The 16,863-nt window shown below is 42.0% G+C and overlaps 1 protein-coding gene across 4 annotated transcripts in view; it reads right to left on the reverse strand.

Moving 5' to 3' along the window:
* The window catches only part of LOC139578508 (phospholipid-transporting ATPase IF-like), a 61,955-nt gene that overhangs the window by 14,145 nt on the left and 30,947 nt on the right, over window positions 1-16,863 (reverse strand). For all 4 annotated transcript variants that reach the window (XM_071406205.1, XM_071406204.1, XM_071406206.1 and 1 more), the window contains exons 8-21: window positions 14,648-14,695; window positions 14,459-14,523; window positions 14,247-14,328; window positions 13,967-14,117; window positions 11,895-12,092; window positions 11,591-11,749; window positions 11,178-11,356; window positions 10,819-10,887; window positions 10,639-10,712; window positions 10,335-10,438; window positions 9,766-9,947; window positions 2,680-2,883; window positions 1,303-1,456; window positions 69-171 (exon numbers count right to left, since the gene is read on the reverse strand). In XM_071406205.1, coding sequence (XP_071262306.1) covers window positions 69-171; window positions 1,303-1,456; window positions 2,680-2,883; window positions 9,766-9,947; window positions 10,335-10,438; window positions 10,639-10,712; window positions 10,819-10,887; window positions 11,178-11,356; window positions 11,591-11,749; window positions 11,895-12,092; window positions 13,967-14,117; window positions 14,247-14,328; window positions 14,459-14,523; window positions 14,648-14,695 — 1,772 coding nt within the window. The remainder of the gene's footprint in view (window positions 1-68; window positions 172-1,302; window positions 1,457-2,679; window positions 2,884-9,765; window positions 9,948-10,334; window positions 10,439-10,638; window positions 10,713-10,818; window positions 10,888-11,177; window positions 11,357-11,590; window positions 11,750-11,894; window positions 12,093-13,966; window positions 14,118-14,246; window positions 14,329-14,458; window positions 14,524-14,647; window positions 14,696-16,863) is intronic.

A 16,863-nucleotide genomic window follows, 5' to 3' on the forward strand; every position in this document is an offset into this window, starting at 1 on the left:
CACTCCGCTAGCCAGCACCTCGCCTAAATAGGTGTGCGTTTCTTTTTCCTCTAGGGTAGAGGACTTACCTATGCCAACATGGGCCTCTTGAATCATGCTGACATCATTGGCTCCATCCCCAATGGCTAAAGTGATGGGTTTCTCTGGAGACGTTTTCAGCAATCTCACCACCTGCCAAGCACAGAATTCTCATTAAGCAGCCCAAATGAGACCAGGAGCATGTCCATGGCAATTAGCCTTTACTGTAACACCTGCTACTTCAGATAAAACCACAACACTGGCCAGATACTCTACTCTCCCCAGCCATGACCACAACTTTAAAAGTCTGAGAAACCAAAAGACAAAACTGAAATTGCTAGCCATCTTAAGGAAGTTTTTCTAAACAATTTCAGTAAGTGTCACGTAAGTGCACTGTTGTACGTGAGTTGTAAAGGAGTCTATAGACCTTATGCAAACTACGGAAACACAGCGCAACGTACTTGAATGTCGTTTTGTGTCACAAAATGGGCGGTTCCTTGAAGAACATAGTTCTGCCTATGTTGCTACGTCGACAAATCACATTTTGGACTGCCCTGGGACTTTAAACCATGAACCAAATATTAGTATCCCCCCAACAAAAAGGTATTTTGTTGAGAAGTGAAACAATAAAAACAGCTGGTAGCCATGTACCTTTTCTCCGTAATATATGACATTCTATTTTTAGCTGATGGGAACATATCAAATTCCGATAATGTTGTAGGTTACACTGGCAAGTATAACAATATTTGCCAGGGCACATTATTTAATTATAAATCTCATTTTTTCACATTGAATCTAAAAAGGGTAGTTGTTTTGCTGTGTTTTTAGCTAGGCTAATGCCCACTAGCTACTACTAGCAAGGGAAGACCACTCTTAGTTTTATTCACCACAAATGAGAAGACCATTTTTTTTTTTTTAAATAAACTCTGCTATCGCCCCCTTGTGAATGGGAGTCTAGGAAAGATGGACCGGCATCATGTCATCAAAAGGTTGCTCCAAAAAACCTGATTCACCCAGGCGCACACATACGGTAAATGACCACTGTTGTAATCATAAATCATCTACTTCAATCACGTTAATTCTACTAGCAGGTGTTATGTATAACTACAAAATGATTTATACTAATATACTATTATTGCTAATTTATTTAGGCAATTATCTTTACATGAACAATATATTTGTTTTAAATACTTGAGGGCATGAGAGATATGAGATTGGCGCTGTTGACTGATTCATTCATAAAGGAAAGCCCTAAAGGCTGGGAGTGACAGTGAGGGGACTTGCCTTGGCCTTCTGCAGAGGCGCCATGCGGCAGCACAGCACGGCAGAGCAGTTCTTGCACACCTCCATGAAGAGCTTCTCGTGCCCCCGCAGTGCCAGAGACAGGCTGGCCCCGTCCACCACCAGGCCATGCTGGACCACATGGTCCTCTCTTATCCTACACACAGGCAGACACACACAAGCAGACAGAGAAAGGGACACATAGAAGAGCAGGTATAACTATACAGCACTAACGTGGAGGTCCTCGACACACACACACACACACACACACACACACCTTTGTTTTACTATCCTTGTGGGGACAAAATAAAATTGATTGATTCTCATTCAAAATCCTATTTTCCCTGACTATAAAAAAGCTTTTTTCCTTGTGGGGATCAGCGACATGTCCCCACTTGTCAGAATTTTCCTTGTTTTATTATCCTTCTAGTCACCACCAGGATAGTAAAACCACACGCACTGTAGACTTGTGTATCTCACACTAGAATGATTATGCATCATCTCCCAACATAAATCCACTTATTTTAAATGGAGTATAATAAAAACCTTAATTGTCTTGATTTCTCATAACCATTTCGAAACTTTGTCACACGACGCGGGTGGTATATAGGATGCGTCGTGACTACCAAAAAAATGTGGTTTCCCTGGTTTCCAGACTGAGTCATCTGCAATGCATCGTGCCTAATGACACTATCCCCCCCAGGGGACCATAAACAAGACTCCTTCACCATTAATAAGCCAAGGACCATTGGAAAAGGGACTGCATCCGTGGGCAAGAAGACATCTCTATATATCAGTGGTGATAAACAACAGAAGGTTCCCAGAGCTGCTCTGACAACATCCTGACATGTTTAAGCTATACATAGCCCAGAATTCTCAACTCCACAATCCCCGATGGAGTGGAGTGCCGAGGCTATGAGCTTTATAAATAAACTATGGATTGCAGCACCCAAAGTAAATAATGCAACTAAACAGGACAAACGTAGGTACAAGTTACGCATGAAAGAATTCCTTTTTTTTTTTTAAGTATCGACTGATGCCGACTCGATGTAGTCGGACGTAGACTACACTCCTCGCCACTCAACTCCATCGGGGATCGTGGAGTTCAGAATTCTTGGCTAGGCTACACAGTGATTCTCTTAATTGGAGCACTGTCCTTAACACTCATAACTGATTATGATAAATATGAAGTTAAACTCTGCCTCCTATAGTTCTTTATTGCACCCAGACCTGTATATTACCCTGAATACATTAACATGCTGATGAGGGCTTGTAGACTAGTTAACCCAGAAGGACACAACATGGACTACAGACATGGTGAGTGACTGACGTGAATGGCATGGGGAGACATGGTGGTAGATGTTAGTGACAGTGTCCTACCTCCTGGCCAGTTGTCGGAGCTGCTCGGCACACTCGTTGTCAGACTTCTGCTGCACCAGCTCCAGGATGTTCATGGTGCGGTGGAAGTGGCCGCAGGACAGGCTGACACTGACCGCCGTCTCGTGCTTGTCCCCGGTCAGCACCCACACCTTGATCCCAGCCAGGCGCAGCGCCTCAATGGTCTCCTGGACCTTCTCCTGCAGCCTGGGGACACAGACACACACCAGTCACAGCACGTTAGCCTCCATGCCATATGAAGAACGAAAAAGGTAGCCCCAGAGGTGGGTTAATTTACAGTAAACAGAATCGCCCCGGTATGACTAAGGGGAGGCTCTGTACGAGTGCACTGCACAATGATTGCAGAAAAAGGAATAATGTTAGTTATATATGTGTGTCTTTCTTTCAGCTTCAAATGTATTATCCCGCTACCACATAATGCAAACAAATGATTGATTTCACCTTTAACCTATCTGATTAGCTTTAAAAGGGCCAAACCACAGTTGAAACAATAGGAAAGCAGGCTCCCCGCCTCTGTTTTGCTAAGAATCTGAGGGATGAGGCTGGAGAAATGAAACCACTCAAATGCCTTGTCAGTCCTAGCATCCATAGCTCTGTCCAATATATAAACATTATAGTTAAGCATGTTGAGGCTATACAGTTTGTTTACATTTACAAATGTTGACAAACATTGCAGAAAAACAAGCTTATATTTTGGGTTCGACAGTTGAACTAAGTTCACAAAGCATTTATGAGTTGAGCGATTAACCCCAATTTTTTGGGGGGGTGAGCCCAATGTGCCGTTTCTCTAGAGCGAAATCAAATTATTCACGAGAGAAATCAAGTCAAGTACTATGTGGGATGATGGGGTGAAGGGAGTTGTAGTTTTCATTAAGCAAATATTCAACTTAGTTCAGCGCAGAAACATGGTAATTAATGACAATGACCATCATCCATTGTGCCTGCTCTTTCCGCCTCAGAGATGGATACACTTAAGCCTGCTATGTTAGGTTAGATACACATACTGCATGAGAGAAGAATGTACACAACAATGAGAGAGATAGAGACAGTTTGTGAAAGTACGACTTATCTACTTTGAAGAACTAGTAAAAGGATTTCATCAGACAGCTCGGCAGCATACTTTAGGCAGGTTAGCCTAGCTAAATAGGACGACTAAAGACAGTACAATATTGGGAGCACAGAAATAACGTCTGGCTGGCTGGCTGCTACTGCCTGAGAAGAGATGATGACTTTAAGGAATAAAAAAGAATAAAGCCATCAAATAAAAACCAAGTAATATACACACACAACTGAAATATTTTATTATTTCATTGCAATTTCCTATTTTTCTATTGATATCTACCCAATGTGGACCTGAGACAATGAAATATTTTCAATGTTTTGGCAATTGAAGGTTTCCTATTTTGGGCTTTGGAATAATTTTGTAATTATTTCATAATGCATTTTATGTAGACTTTTTTTTTTTTTTTTATCAAAACCGAAATCCGTGATAATTTTTTATAATCGAACCGAAACGACCTCAAAAAGCACTAATCGCTCAGCACTACAATGGGTATACCGTAAAACTTCAATTAATAGCCTGGGCGTTTATTTGCTTCAATCACAACCTGCGCTTAGAGGCTTCTATTGAGCCAGGTGTCTAATTCCTTAATCCACACAGCTTTTGCTACCAAACTTAATTGTGACCAGTATAAACATTATAATAAAAAAATCCATTGCTCTTCTTTTGCAGCGTCTCGATGAAGTTCACTCCTAACCAATTAATTTAGACCATACGTTTATATGAAACAGGTGGTTATTTGCTGAAATGTATGCTGATGCCCAGTTATTAAAAAATGGACAGGCGGCTATTTGATACTTGTCGTTTTTATTTCAGTAATTTATAAGTCCAAAAATGGATGTACAGTAGCAACTGCAGATTGACCCTTTTATGCTGCTGCAGCTAATTGGCACACATCCATATTCCATAGGAGTGTGTTGAGATCATCCTCCTGAAGTAAACATGTAGGGTGTGGTTCATCATGACTCAAACCAATCACTTAATTCAGTTTCATTTACCATTTAATTTGCTATGGATGTTGATATGATATCAGAATCAACAGAGGTAACGAGGGCATCAATGAGATGTCATAGTCAGACCAGGCCATTAGTCAATCAACTAACTAACAAGACTTAATCTTACAGTCAATATCCTTCACCCTAAGCTTGATGTACACTAGAAACACTGTAATTTGAATACAGAGATATAAATGTTAAAGTTAAGTGGTAAAAGCCAGATTGATTAAGAGTCTAAAGAGTGGGTGCTTAAGATTAATCATATAGAAGCTTGTTCCTTTGAAGATTTTTGGGGGTGAACAGAGCAGCATCCTCTAAGTACCATTACTACTGGACGGAGGGAGAAAGAATATGATGGTGTCTGCGTCTCACTGCAGAGCAAGCGCACACACACACACACACACACACACACACACAAATGCCAACAGAAAGTCTCTCCCGGACTGCCACTCACTGACCAATGATCAAATCCAGACTGCCTCTGCTTTAGTGTCTCCACGGCCACTCTGTTCAGTATGTGTGAATGACATGGAGGTACACCAGACAAGTCTGAGGCATTCTATATAATACATGTAGTAATCAGCGTAGATGTGGATCGTCATTTTAAGATGCATGCAAATCTAACCCAGAGGCAGCTAATGGCAAGTGAGCCCTTGTGACATAATTGTTCTAATGGAGCATGGATACGTCCCATTACATTTCATTGCAACGGCCCCCTCAACACAATCGCAAAAAACGAGCTACAATGTTGGATCCTGAGCCTTTGTAAAGGCTTGCCTTGAAGCCCCTCTAACACAATTTTGCTCAGCAGCAGCACACTAGGCATGGCTGCATGTAGAAAGGCATGAGTCATGTTTTAAGTGGCTAAGTGCATTAGACCCAGGAGGGCTGAGCCCAGCCCCTGACCCTTACACAGGGAGGCTGCTGCACAGTGCTGGTGAGTCACAATGTGCTGTCAAGGTAAAAACAAATAAAAAATAATCTGTTGACAAGGAACAGAGGAGGATGCGATCTGCCACTAGTGCCCATCTTAACAATGGCTGAGCCTCAAGACTGTTTTCACATTGACAATAGCAAAGGGACATTTAGAGAGATTAATTCTTGAGAGACAATACTGCTGTGTAAAGCTGCTAAATTAGCACGTCCAGAGGTCGGGCATCACACTCACCTGACAGTTGCTCCCTTCTGAGCAGAGCAGTGCAAACAGAAAGAGCCAGAACAATGGTTTTTGGGGTCCGATACAGATTCTTGGGGGGACAAAATGTACCGAAACCGATATACAGTGAGCTCCAAAAGTATTGGGACAGTGAATTTTGTTTTAGCCTCTGTAATCCAGCACTTTGGATTTGAAATTCTACAATGACTATGGATGTTAAAGTGCAGAATGTCAGCTTTAATTGTAAGGTATTTTCATCCATATCAGGTGAACAGTTTAGAAATTACAGCATTTTTTGTACATAGTGTGTGTGTGTGTGTCCCCGTCAAGGGATCAAAAGTATTGGGACAAATTCACTTGTGTATTAAAGTAGTAAAAAGTTAAGTATTTGGTCCCATATTCATTGTACGCAATGACTACATCAAGCTTGTGACTCTACACATTTGTTGGATGTATTTGCTGTTTGTGTCACTGATCCAATACCTTTCGATCTCACTGTATGTAACGATGTACTGTTTGATGCCAGTGAAATAAAAGAGTAATTGTCATTAAAATCAGCAATAGTCCAAGAAATATGCTTCAAATGTTGATTTCTTAAATTGTGAAATGAATGATATCATGAGAAGTGTTCATTCAGATAAGCATGAGATTGCTTTTTCTCTCCATACTATTTATTGAATATCGGTGGAATTATTGGCCGATACCGATATAGCAGTGAAAAGCCACTATCAGCAGATAATATTGGTGAACCGATATATCGTTCGGGCTCCAAACAGAATTGTATCATTGAGCTCAACAGTCCTACACTATAATTGGTAATACAAGAGCAAAGTTTTTGATACAGCTGAAATTGCAGTAACAGCCTGTTAAATACTAAAATTGTAACAGTAGCTGCCGCCTGCTGGTTGCACTGAGCCACATAAAACTATGGAAGCCCATTCCCACCAGCATTTTTTGGGGTGTCGATAGGCCTACCACAGAGGTAGGCAATCCTGGTCCTGGAGTGCTGCAGGTACATTACATGACCAAAAGTATGTGGACACCTGCTCCTCGAACACCTCATTCCAAAATCATGGGCATTAACATGGAGTTGGTCCCAACTTTAAAACACATTTCATGAAGCTGCTGAGTGTTGCAACCGAGGAAATACGATTTTTATGCGCTATGCACTTCAGCAGTCGGCGGTCTCGTTCTGTGAGCTTGTGTGGCCTACCACTTCGCGGCTGAGCAGTTGTTGTTCCTAGACGTTTCAACTTCACAATAACAGCACTTACAGTTGACCAGGGCAGCTCTAGCAGGGCAGAAATTTGACGAACTGACTTGTTGGAAAGGTGTCATCCTATTACAGTGCCACGTTGAAAGTCACTGAGCTCTTCAGTAAGGCCATTCTACTGCCAGTGTTTGTCTATGGCTGTGTGCTCGAAGTGTCAGCAACGGGTGTGGCTGAAATAGCTACATCCGTTGCTCATTTGAAGGGGTGTGCACATATTTTTTTATACATTGCATTCAGAAAGTATTCAGACCCTTTGACCTTTTCCACATTTTGTTAGGTTACAGACATTCTAAAATGGATTAAATAGAAAAAAATGATCAGCAATCTTCACACAATACCTCATAATGACAAAGCGGAATTTTTTTTTTTTTTTATGTTTGCAAATGTATTAAATATAAAAACAGAAATACCTTATTTACATAAATATTCAGACCCTTTGCTATGATACTCGAAATTGAGCTCATATGCATCCTGTTTCCATTGATCATCCTTGAGATGTTTCTACAACTTCATTGGAGTCCACCTGTGGTAAATTCAATTGGTTGGACATTATTTGGAAAGGCACGCCTGTCTATATAAGGTCCCACAGTTGACAGTGTATATCAGAGCAAAAACCAAGCCAGGTCGAAGTAATTGTCCGTAGAGCTCCTAGACAGGATTGTGTTGAGGCACAGATCTGGGGAAGGGTACCAAAACATTTCTGCAGCATTGAAGGTCCCCAAGAACACAGTGGCCTCCATCATTCTTAAATGGAAGAAGTTTGGAACCACCAAGACTCTTTCTAGAGCTGGCCACCCAGCCAAACTGAGCAATTGGGGGAGAAGGGCCTCGGTCAGGGAGGTGACCAAGAACCCGATGGTCACCCTGACAGAGCTCCAGAGGTTCTCTGTGGAGATGGTAAAACCTTCCAGAAGGACAACCATCTCTGCAGCACTCTACCAAATCGGGCCTTTACAGTAGAGTTGCCAGACGAAAGTCACTCCTCAGTAAAAGGCACATGACAGCCCACTTGAAGTTTTCCAAAAGGCACCTAAAGACTCTCAGACCATTAGAAACAAGATTCTGATGAAACCAAGATTGAACTCTTTGGCCTGAATGCCAAGTGTCACATCTGGAGGAAACCTGGCACCATCCCTACGGTGAAGCATGGTGGTGGCAGCATCATGTTGTAGGGATGTTTTTCAGCAACAGGGACTGGGAGAGTAGTCAGGATCGAGGAAAAGATCAACGGAGCAAAGTGCAGAGAGATCCTTGATGAAAACCTGCTCCAGAGCGCTCAGGACCACAGACTGGGGCGAAGGTTCACCTTCCAACAGGACAACGACCCTAAGCACACAGCCAAGACAATGCAGGAGTGGCTTTGGGACAAGTTTCTGAATGTCCTTGAGGGGCCCAGCCCCTCAAGGACATTAATCAAGGAATGTATTGATGTCTTCAGTATTATTCTACAATGTAGAAAATAGTAAAAAGAAAAGAAAAACACTTGAATGAGTAGGTGTGTTCAAACTTTTGACTGATACTGTACATACATACATACATACAGTATATTTGTAATTCATGGATTCTATTTCCACTGCTCATAAAAGTGGGGCGCAAATGTGTACATTTTCCTGTTTCAAAAATATATTGTTCAAAACAAGCAGTTTAGTTACTTACTATTCTGCCCCTCAGTGACTACCAGCAGAAGCAGCTCCTCCTCCGTGGGCGCACAGGCCGTGTGAACAATGCTTCAATTGTTTTTCCAGCTATTTGCTATGGGATGGAACTACCCCAATGAATTCGGAGGATTGCATAGCATAAATTCTAACGGCAAAGTAAATGGACCAATCCTGGGGCACTCAAATGTGTGTCCATTCCGTCAGAACTTCTGGATGTGCTCTAGTCTCCATCACATTGAGTCTCTTGCATGACGGCTTACTTGCCAGACAGCTTACTTCCACACGTGAGACTAGATCTGCTCTATCAGGTACAGATGGGGCTAAACCAAAAAGCTAATTGTAATTGACTTGTAAATAAATTATCATAACAGTCACAGGAGCCTGGGACCTGATAAACCGGAGGGATACACTAGCTAGAACCTTATCGTGGATCTGGTAGGACAAAAAAGCATGACCAACTTTGTTGTTCATCAGGTTCTACTGTAGGTGACAAGGCGACGTTGTCTGGACTAAAACAGCATAAAAATCAGGTGTATCGCAAAGCATGATCAAATTAATTTGCAAGCTACAGTAATGTTGATAAACATTGAGAAATGCTTAGGTCCCCAAAACATTTTTGGAGGGGGGTCAAATTAACCAGTTATCGACTTTTGAAAAGCAGCTAGCTGTTAGATTGCCACCTAGTTAACGCCCATGCCAATTTCAAGTCTTTCTAAACTAATATCTGACTAGCTCGGAAATATGAAGTTACTTCAGAATAAAAGTTGAAATTGATTGGTCTTCCAGGTCGGTTAAATCAAAAACATGAAGTACAGTGTATACAGTGCATTCGGAAAGTATTCAGACACCTTTCTGATATCATTGCTTGGTGCTCATAATGAGCTAACCCTTGACCAGACAGACACCAAACAGTGTTGTTGACGTACTTGTCCTCCACCCCGGTCGCTCCCAACAGCTCCAGGTCCTTTTCTATGAAGCTGAAGACCTCGGCCAGCCTCTCCTCTCTCTGCTGCAGGGCCGCGCGGGCCTCGTGGAGCCGCCGGTCCACCTCCTCATACTCCTCCACATTGAAGTGTCTGCAGGCCACCACCAACGTCCGCAAGCCCTTCTGAAGAAGGGGAAGAAAGAGAAACGAGGAGCTGACAGGGACTGGCTTTATATCAAATAAACACTCGCCTGCCAATCACAAATCAAAAACAAATCTCTGTAGATCCTGATGTCTGGATAAATTGTCTGTTAAGTTGTAGGATTTATTGATTTTCTGGGGGAAAGGACCACAAGTAATATTTACATTGTTGTAAAAAATAAATAAATACAAGAGTCAAAAATCGGCCACGAGAGCCCTCGCATGGAAAAAAGGACGGGAGGCAACCCAGCTGCACTGGTGCTCTTCAGCACAGACAATAAAAGATGGCATTCAGCATAGCAAAACTCTGCTGTACTTAAGGGCTGGAAATAGTGCCTTGTCTAATATGATGTGATGTGGTATACTCACCAAGGCAAATTCATCTACATGTACTCTTGTTTTGTCAATTTCTCCACTTTTAGTAAAGGGAAGAATGGCGGACTCAGCTCCCTTTGTAAATAGTACTTTCCCCCCTACAGCAATAGATAAAATATATTGCATTGTCATAGTGAGTATGGGCCAGATATGAAATACAGGGTAGCAGCAACAGTTAGGGAAATGAACTGAACAATGTTGCAGAACCAAATCAAAGGTGGGTTACATAATGTAATGAAATCCTAATACAATGTTTATGAATGAGCAATTTGTCTAATATGGAGAGAAATCACTGTACCTGAGGGTGTCTGTAATATGACACTCATTCTCCTTCGGGTTGCATCAAACTCTAGTACATGGAGTAGTTTATACCTGTGGGACACGGGAATAATAGGTTTTACATCACTTTCTATGCACAGTAGAGGTTCATCATCAACATTAAATGTCCGTATTTTTAACCATAGAAAATTAGACTTACTTTTCTGACTTTCCAAATGTTTTTATTTCCATAACTTCTCCATGGCTACCAATAAAGGTTACCCCCATCCTGCAATTAAATTGTTTCATGTGACATTGCTGACCATAAATACTGTAACATGCAGACTGTCGCCCATACATAACCCATGACCATAACTGTAATATGCAGACTGTGGTCTGGAATGTGGTGAACCTCAAACTATTTGTCTCAATAAATGTTCATTTGTCTGAGTGCTTGTATGTCCATAAAGACCTGTGTGACCAGCATTGGTCATATAGCTACATATATATGAATCTGATTTACCAACAACAGTACAAATGGGTTGAACAGCGAAACATGACAGCTATCCTCCTGGGTACCTTTTAGTGGCTTCCACCAGTGCTTTCTCATCCGGCGAGGAGGCATAGTATTCCATCTGGGAGGAGAAGCCATTAGCGTGGGAGAAGGGGTTCCCCGGGCCGTCGCCTGGCTGCTCGTAGCTGATCTGCACTGTGTGACACAGCGATACTGCCTTCAGGAACAGCAACTCCTCCCGACTCTGAGAGGTGGCAGACAGACGGAGAGCGAGAGAGACAGACATGAGAAAAGTACTTAGAGTCATCAAACCAATGCGAGGGTCCAAATCCATGAGGACAGTCAATTAATAATTGTTTAACACATGATTGGAAATGCAGACCTAACCATGTATATTTAATGAATGCACAGACAACACATGGATAAATAATGTATTGCAAGTCACTTGGGCGATATGAGAGGTTTTAATGGTGTTTACCAGAGGAGGCACAGGTCCGTCAGGCGAGTCATCCATCATCCCCTCGTGTATAAGCTTTCCATTGATTTCCTGGTATTTGATACCATTGATTGAACATTCACGGAACAGCATCTCATTCTCCGTCAGGGTGCCGGTTTTATCCGTAAACACGTATTCCACCTAGAACACACACACACACACACACACACACACACACACACACACACACACACACACACAGACAGAGGCTGATCATAACACACAAACTCTGCGATGACGTTGAGCATGGGGCGCCATACAGTAATGAAGTGCTTTATGTCCAGACCTGTCCCAGCTCCTCGTTGAGGTCAGAAGTGTTGACCTGAGCCATCTGGTCGCTCTCCTCATGATAGAGGTCCAAGTCCCAGCCAATGAAAAACGAGCCCAGGAATTTCTGCATCTCCACAGTGACGTAGAGCGAGATGGGGATGATAAAGTTGTACAGGACCAGAAACGCCAGGAAATCAGAGATGAACTTCAGGATCTGTCAACAAGGAAGTGGGTGGAAAATAATAAAAACGGGGAAATAATAGTATAGTGTATTTTATTGGAGTTAAGACTGATGTTAAATAATTTCTATTCTATTATTTATTTATAGTATTTATAAATAGATAAAAGACAATTCATAAAATAAAAAAATCCCCAAATACAAGGAACTGGAAAACAAAAGTACTCAAAGCCCGAAATTAGGCAGGAATCAACAGGGCAGAAATAAAAACACTTCAAAGAGAGGACATAGAAGGCACAGTATGTGGGTATGTATGGGTGTATACGTGGGGGCAGTACGGGTGTGTTGGAAGATGGGGTGCCTGTGTGTTTTGTGTGATTAGGAAAGTTTGAATAGAAAAGTGAGTGCCTTCATTTCTCAGAACAAGAAAAGACTGACGAGTTTCAGAAGAAAGGTCTTTGTTTCTAACCGTTTTGAGCCTGTAATCGAACCCACAAATGCTGATGATCCAGATACTCAACTAGTCTAAAGAAGGTTAGTTTTATTGCTTCTTTAATCATAACAGTTTACAGCTGTGCTAACATAATTGCAAAAGGGTTTTCTAATGATCAATTAGCCTTTTAAATGTATAAACTTGGATTAGCTAACACAACGTGCCATTGGAACACAGGACTGATGGTTGCTGATAATGGGCCTCTGCACGCCTATGTAGATAATCTTTTTTTATTTTATTTTATTTTAAATCAGCCGTTTCCAGCTACAATAGTCATTTACAACATTAACCATGTTAACCACTGTATGTCTGATCAATTTGATGTTATTTTAATGGCCAAAAAAATTTGCTTTTCTTTCAAAAACAAGGACATTTCTAAGTGACCCCAATCTTTGGAACGGTAGTGCATGCATACACACAAACACACACAGTTGAAGTCGTGAGATTACATACACTTAGGTTGGAGTCATTAAAACAAATTTTTCAACCACTCCACAAATTTCTTGTTAACAAACTATAGTTTTGGCAAGTCGGTTCGGACATATACTTTGTGCATACTTTGTGCACATATACTTTGTGCTACCAAATACTAATTGAGTGTATTGTAAACTTCTGACCCAACGGGAATGTGATGAAAGAAATAAAAGCTGAAAGAAATCATTCTCTCTACTATTATTCTGACATTTCACATTCTTAAAATAAAGTGGTGATCCTAACTGACCTAAGACAGTGAATTTTTGCTAGGATTAAATGTCAGGAAATGTGAAAACAGAGTTTAAATGTATTTGGCTAAGGTGTATGTAAACTTCCGACTTCAACTGTACATATATATACACACACACACATACATACACACATGCATACAACAAGTGTTCACGGAAACTCCAACTCATTTTCTGGTGCACTGCTCAAATCTCCCCTTTCGCCCTCAGAACAGCCTCATTTCATCAAGGTAAGGATATGTAACCTGATACCGCAGTCCTCCGATTTAGCCTAACAGAAGTTGGTTTATAAGCAAATTACCTCTACCTGCATTGCTCCTCGCAATGGCCGCCGGTCCCCCCATTATGCCATCAATGACTTGAATGGGGACACCCGTTCTATTCATTTTATTTCTACAGCAGCACATGCAGTCAGGAGCGGAGGAGAATATGTGTGTCTGAAATTATTATTTTAGTTATTCAAATGGTTATGACAGTGACCATAGTCATTTGGCTGGCCAATTACCATCATACAAAGACCCATGACCGTTACCGCCCCAGTGAAAACATCTTCCCACCTTCACTGCATTATCCACAAAAACAACAAACTATTTGTAAATATAGAATACGTATCCAAGAATACTATGATATCAAAGATCATCAGTTTAAGAGAGTGATTTACCAGTGTGAATAAAGTGTCTCAGACAGTGACTGACCTGGCTGCTGTTCCTCTCCTGCTCTGTCTGCTGGTTGTAGAAGGGCTCGTCCCACTTGTTCTCAGCCTGCCAGGCGTACTTCAGGATGGTGCTGAGGATGGCCTCAAACAGCAGGATGCCCAGGTAGATGAGCAGAAAGGTATTCATGGACCTGAGAAAAAAACACCAAAGATTCACACTCTCTGATATACTTACTGTAAAGCTGAACCTGAAATCTGAGAAGAAAAAACTCAGAAGTGTTCAGTGTTGCTGTAGAGGTGCAGAATATCCTAATGCTCACTTCTCCACTGCAGAGCGCTTCTGGGATTTGCACTTGTAGTTCAGGGCCATCTTAGACTCCATCCCAGTGTAAACTGCTACACCTGCAAATCAAGAGTGGAACTTTAGTGAACCCTGCATAGACAACAACCAACTGGTCAACTAGGGACAAAAGAGGATAACTGAGGACAGAAAGCAATATGACGACAACAGTGAGAGCAAGAAGACACTTACCAAATATTTCTTTGGTATTTTTCAATCTTGCTCCTCGAAGCAGCAGGTTTTCAGGTCCAAGGGGTCTAATGAAGCAGGTGCAACATAATAACTTTTCTTTCACCAGCAAATGGAAACAATGTGCTATTCAATCCATGCAACCCAGATAAAAATCCAATCAACTAGAATTGGCGAATTTTGCAATCTCACCTTACAATCTCTTCTTCTTGTTGTGTTACTGTTATTCGCCCAACAAACCTGAAAGTAGAGGCATTTCTTCTGAGTGGGAAGAGTTACAGAGTAGCAGAGAAACTGCAACACCCACGATCCCTAAAAATACCTCCATTCCGGCCAGTAGAAATGTGAAAAATAATAAGTGGTTCTTTTCAGTTATGGCAGTGGGCCTCTTTGCGCAGCCCCATCGCGGTGATTTTCCTTTGTTCCATTCATAATACATAACAATGATACATACAATTTCAATTCAATGTGTTTAATGCAGTCCTGAATCACTTAAATGAATATATCTATTGCTCCCTGGATGGCAGATAGATGGCAGTATAGCGCAGCTGTTGAACAGAAAGGCTGAAATAGAACGTTTGCCAAAATAGAACGCAACTGCTCAGCTACAGCGACCGACACATATCAGTTTGCTACTAGCTAATTTTGCAGTCTGTTGATATGGATCGATTTATTGCAAAAAAGAAACGTAAATCTATTGACAATGAAAATGAGGGGGAAGAGCTGGAGAACAACATGACAGCAATGAACGAACAACCACCGGAGAACCAGGAAAATCAGGACGATGGCGGCGGGGTAATGCAGCTAGCTAACGTAGCTCCGGTGCCTAAGAAAAAGATACGGTCGATTCAAGAACACAGAAAGTTCCAAGAGAAATGGACAGACAAGTATTTTTGTGTACTGCATGCTGGGACTAGTTTTGTCTTATTTGCCAGAAGGCAGTCAATTGTTTTAAACAAGCAAATTTAGAGCAACATTTCCAGTCACACCATGCCCACTTTGACAAAACATATCCGCCACAAAGCAACCTCAGAAATAACAAAATAGCGCAACTCAAAGGACAGCAACAAACGATGAACAGATCTAGCACTGTTGCAGAGAAAACAGCAGAGGCAACATATGAGATTGCTTAGATACTCGCGAGAAACAAGAAGGTCTTCACAGACGCGGAGATTGTCAAAGATGTTTTTTGGCCTTAGACAAAATATTGTATGCTGATTTCACAAACAAGGAAGCTATTTTAAAGCAAATTAAGGGACTGCAACTCTCAGACTCGACCATAACAAGACGCACAGGAGACATTGGCGAGGACATCGGTAAGCAACTGATTACTGACATATCCGTGGCGCCGTGTTTTAGTATTGCGGTTGACGAAATCACTGATTTAAGTGACATTGCCCAATTATGTGTTTGGGTCCGCTTCCCTTAAAAACAAGTCGTTCAGAGAGGAACTTTTAAGTTTCCTTCCCCTTCAGGAACAAACACGAGGAGAGGATATTCTGAAAGCCCTTGTTACATTTTTTGCCGATAATAATGTAATAAAACAGGCAGGGAGCAAAAGCATGCTCAAGCGGCAGAGTCGATTTCCGCGCTTATAAACCCAGGTTCGTTACACTACTCCCTCCTTTCAAAGAGTGCGTCCTCGCGCTAGCTTGCGACTCTACGTCTTACAGGAACGTGCTCACCAACCAAGCACACGCACTGTTGTGGATGCAAGGTCCGATCACTTCTGACACCATTGTAATGAAACAGCAGGGAGCAGGTCTCGAACCCTCGACCTTCTAGCCCGAAGTCCAGCGCGCTATCGACTGGGCCGCAAAAGCATGCTCGTGCGGCAGAGTCGATTTCCGCGCTTATAAACCCAGGGTCGTTACAATGATATTGACTGGTCAAATCTGTTATCTGTGTGCACTGACGGTGCCCCAAACATGCGAGGGAAGGAGAAGGGACTCATAGGCCTGATGAAAGAGAGAGGATATTCCCGAATTTGTTAATTTTCATTGTATCATTCATCAGGAAGCACTTGTGGCTAAACTCAAAGACTGTGACTTACAGAATGTGATGCAGAAAGTCGTGCGCATGGTGAACATTATTATTGCGAGGTCACGGAATCACCTGCAATTCCATGAGTTGCAGGAGGAATACCTGACAGAATACGGCGACTTGATATTTCACAATGAGGTAAGATGGCTGTCTCGTGGCTTTTGGAAACATCCCTCCTCCCTCAAATCTGTGAATTTGTTGCAAGCAAGGGAAGAGAGAAGCCAGAGCTGGATGATCCACAGTGGATATTAAAGCTGGCTTTTTTGACTGACATCACCTGAACACTGTGAATCTCCAGCTCCAAGGTAAAGCTAAAACTCCGGGCAAAATGCTGCGTGTGGTCACAGCGTTTCAAAATAAAATCA

The sequence above is a fragment of the Salvelinus alpinus genome, chromosome 6, assembly GCF_045679555.1.
Source record: "Salvelinus alpinus chromosome 6, SLU_Salpinus.1, whole genome shotgun sequence".
Taxonomy (NCBI): Eukaryota; Metazoa; Chordata; class Actinopteri; order Salmoniformes; family Salmonidae; genus Salvelinus; species Salvelinus alpinus.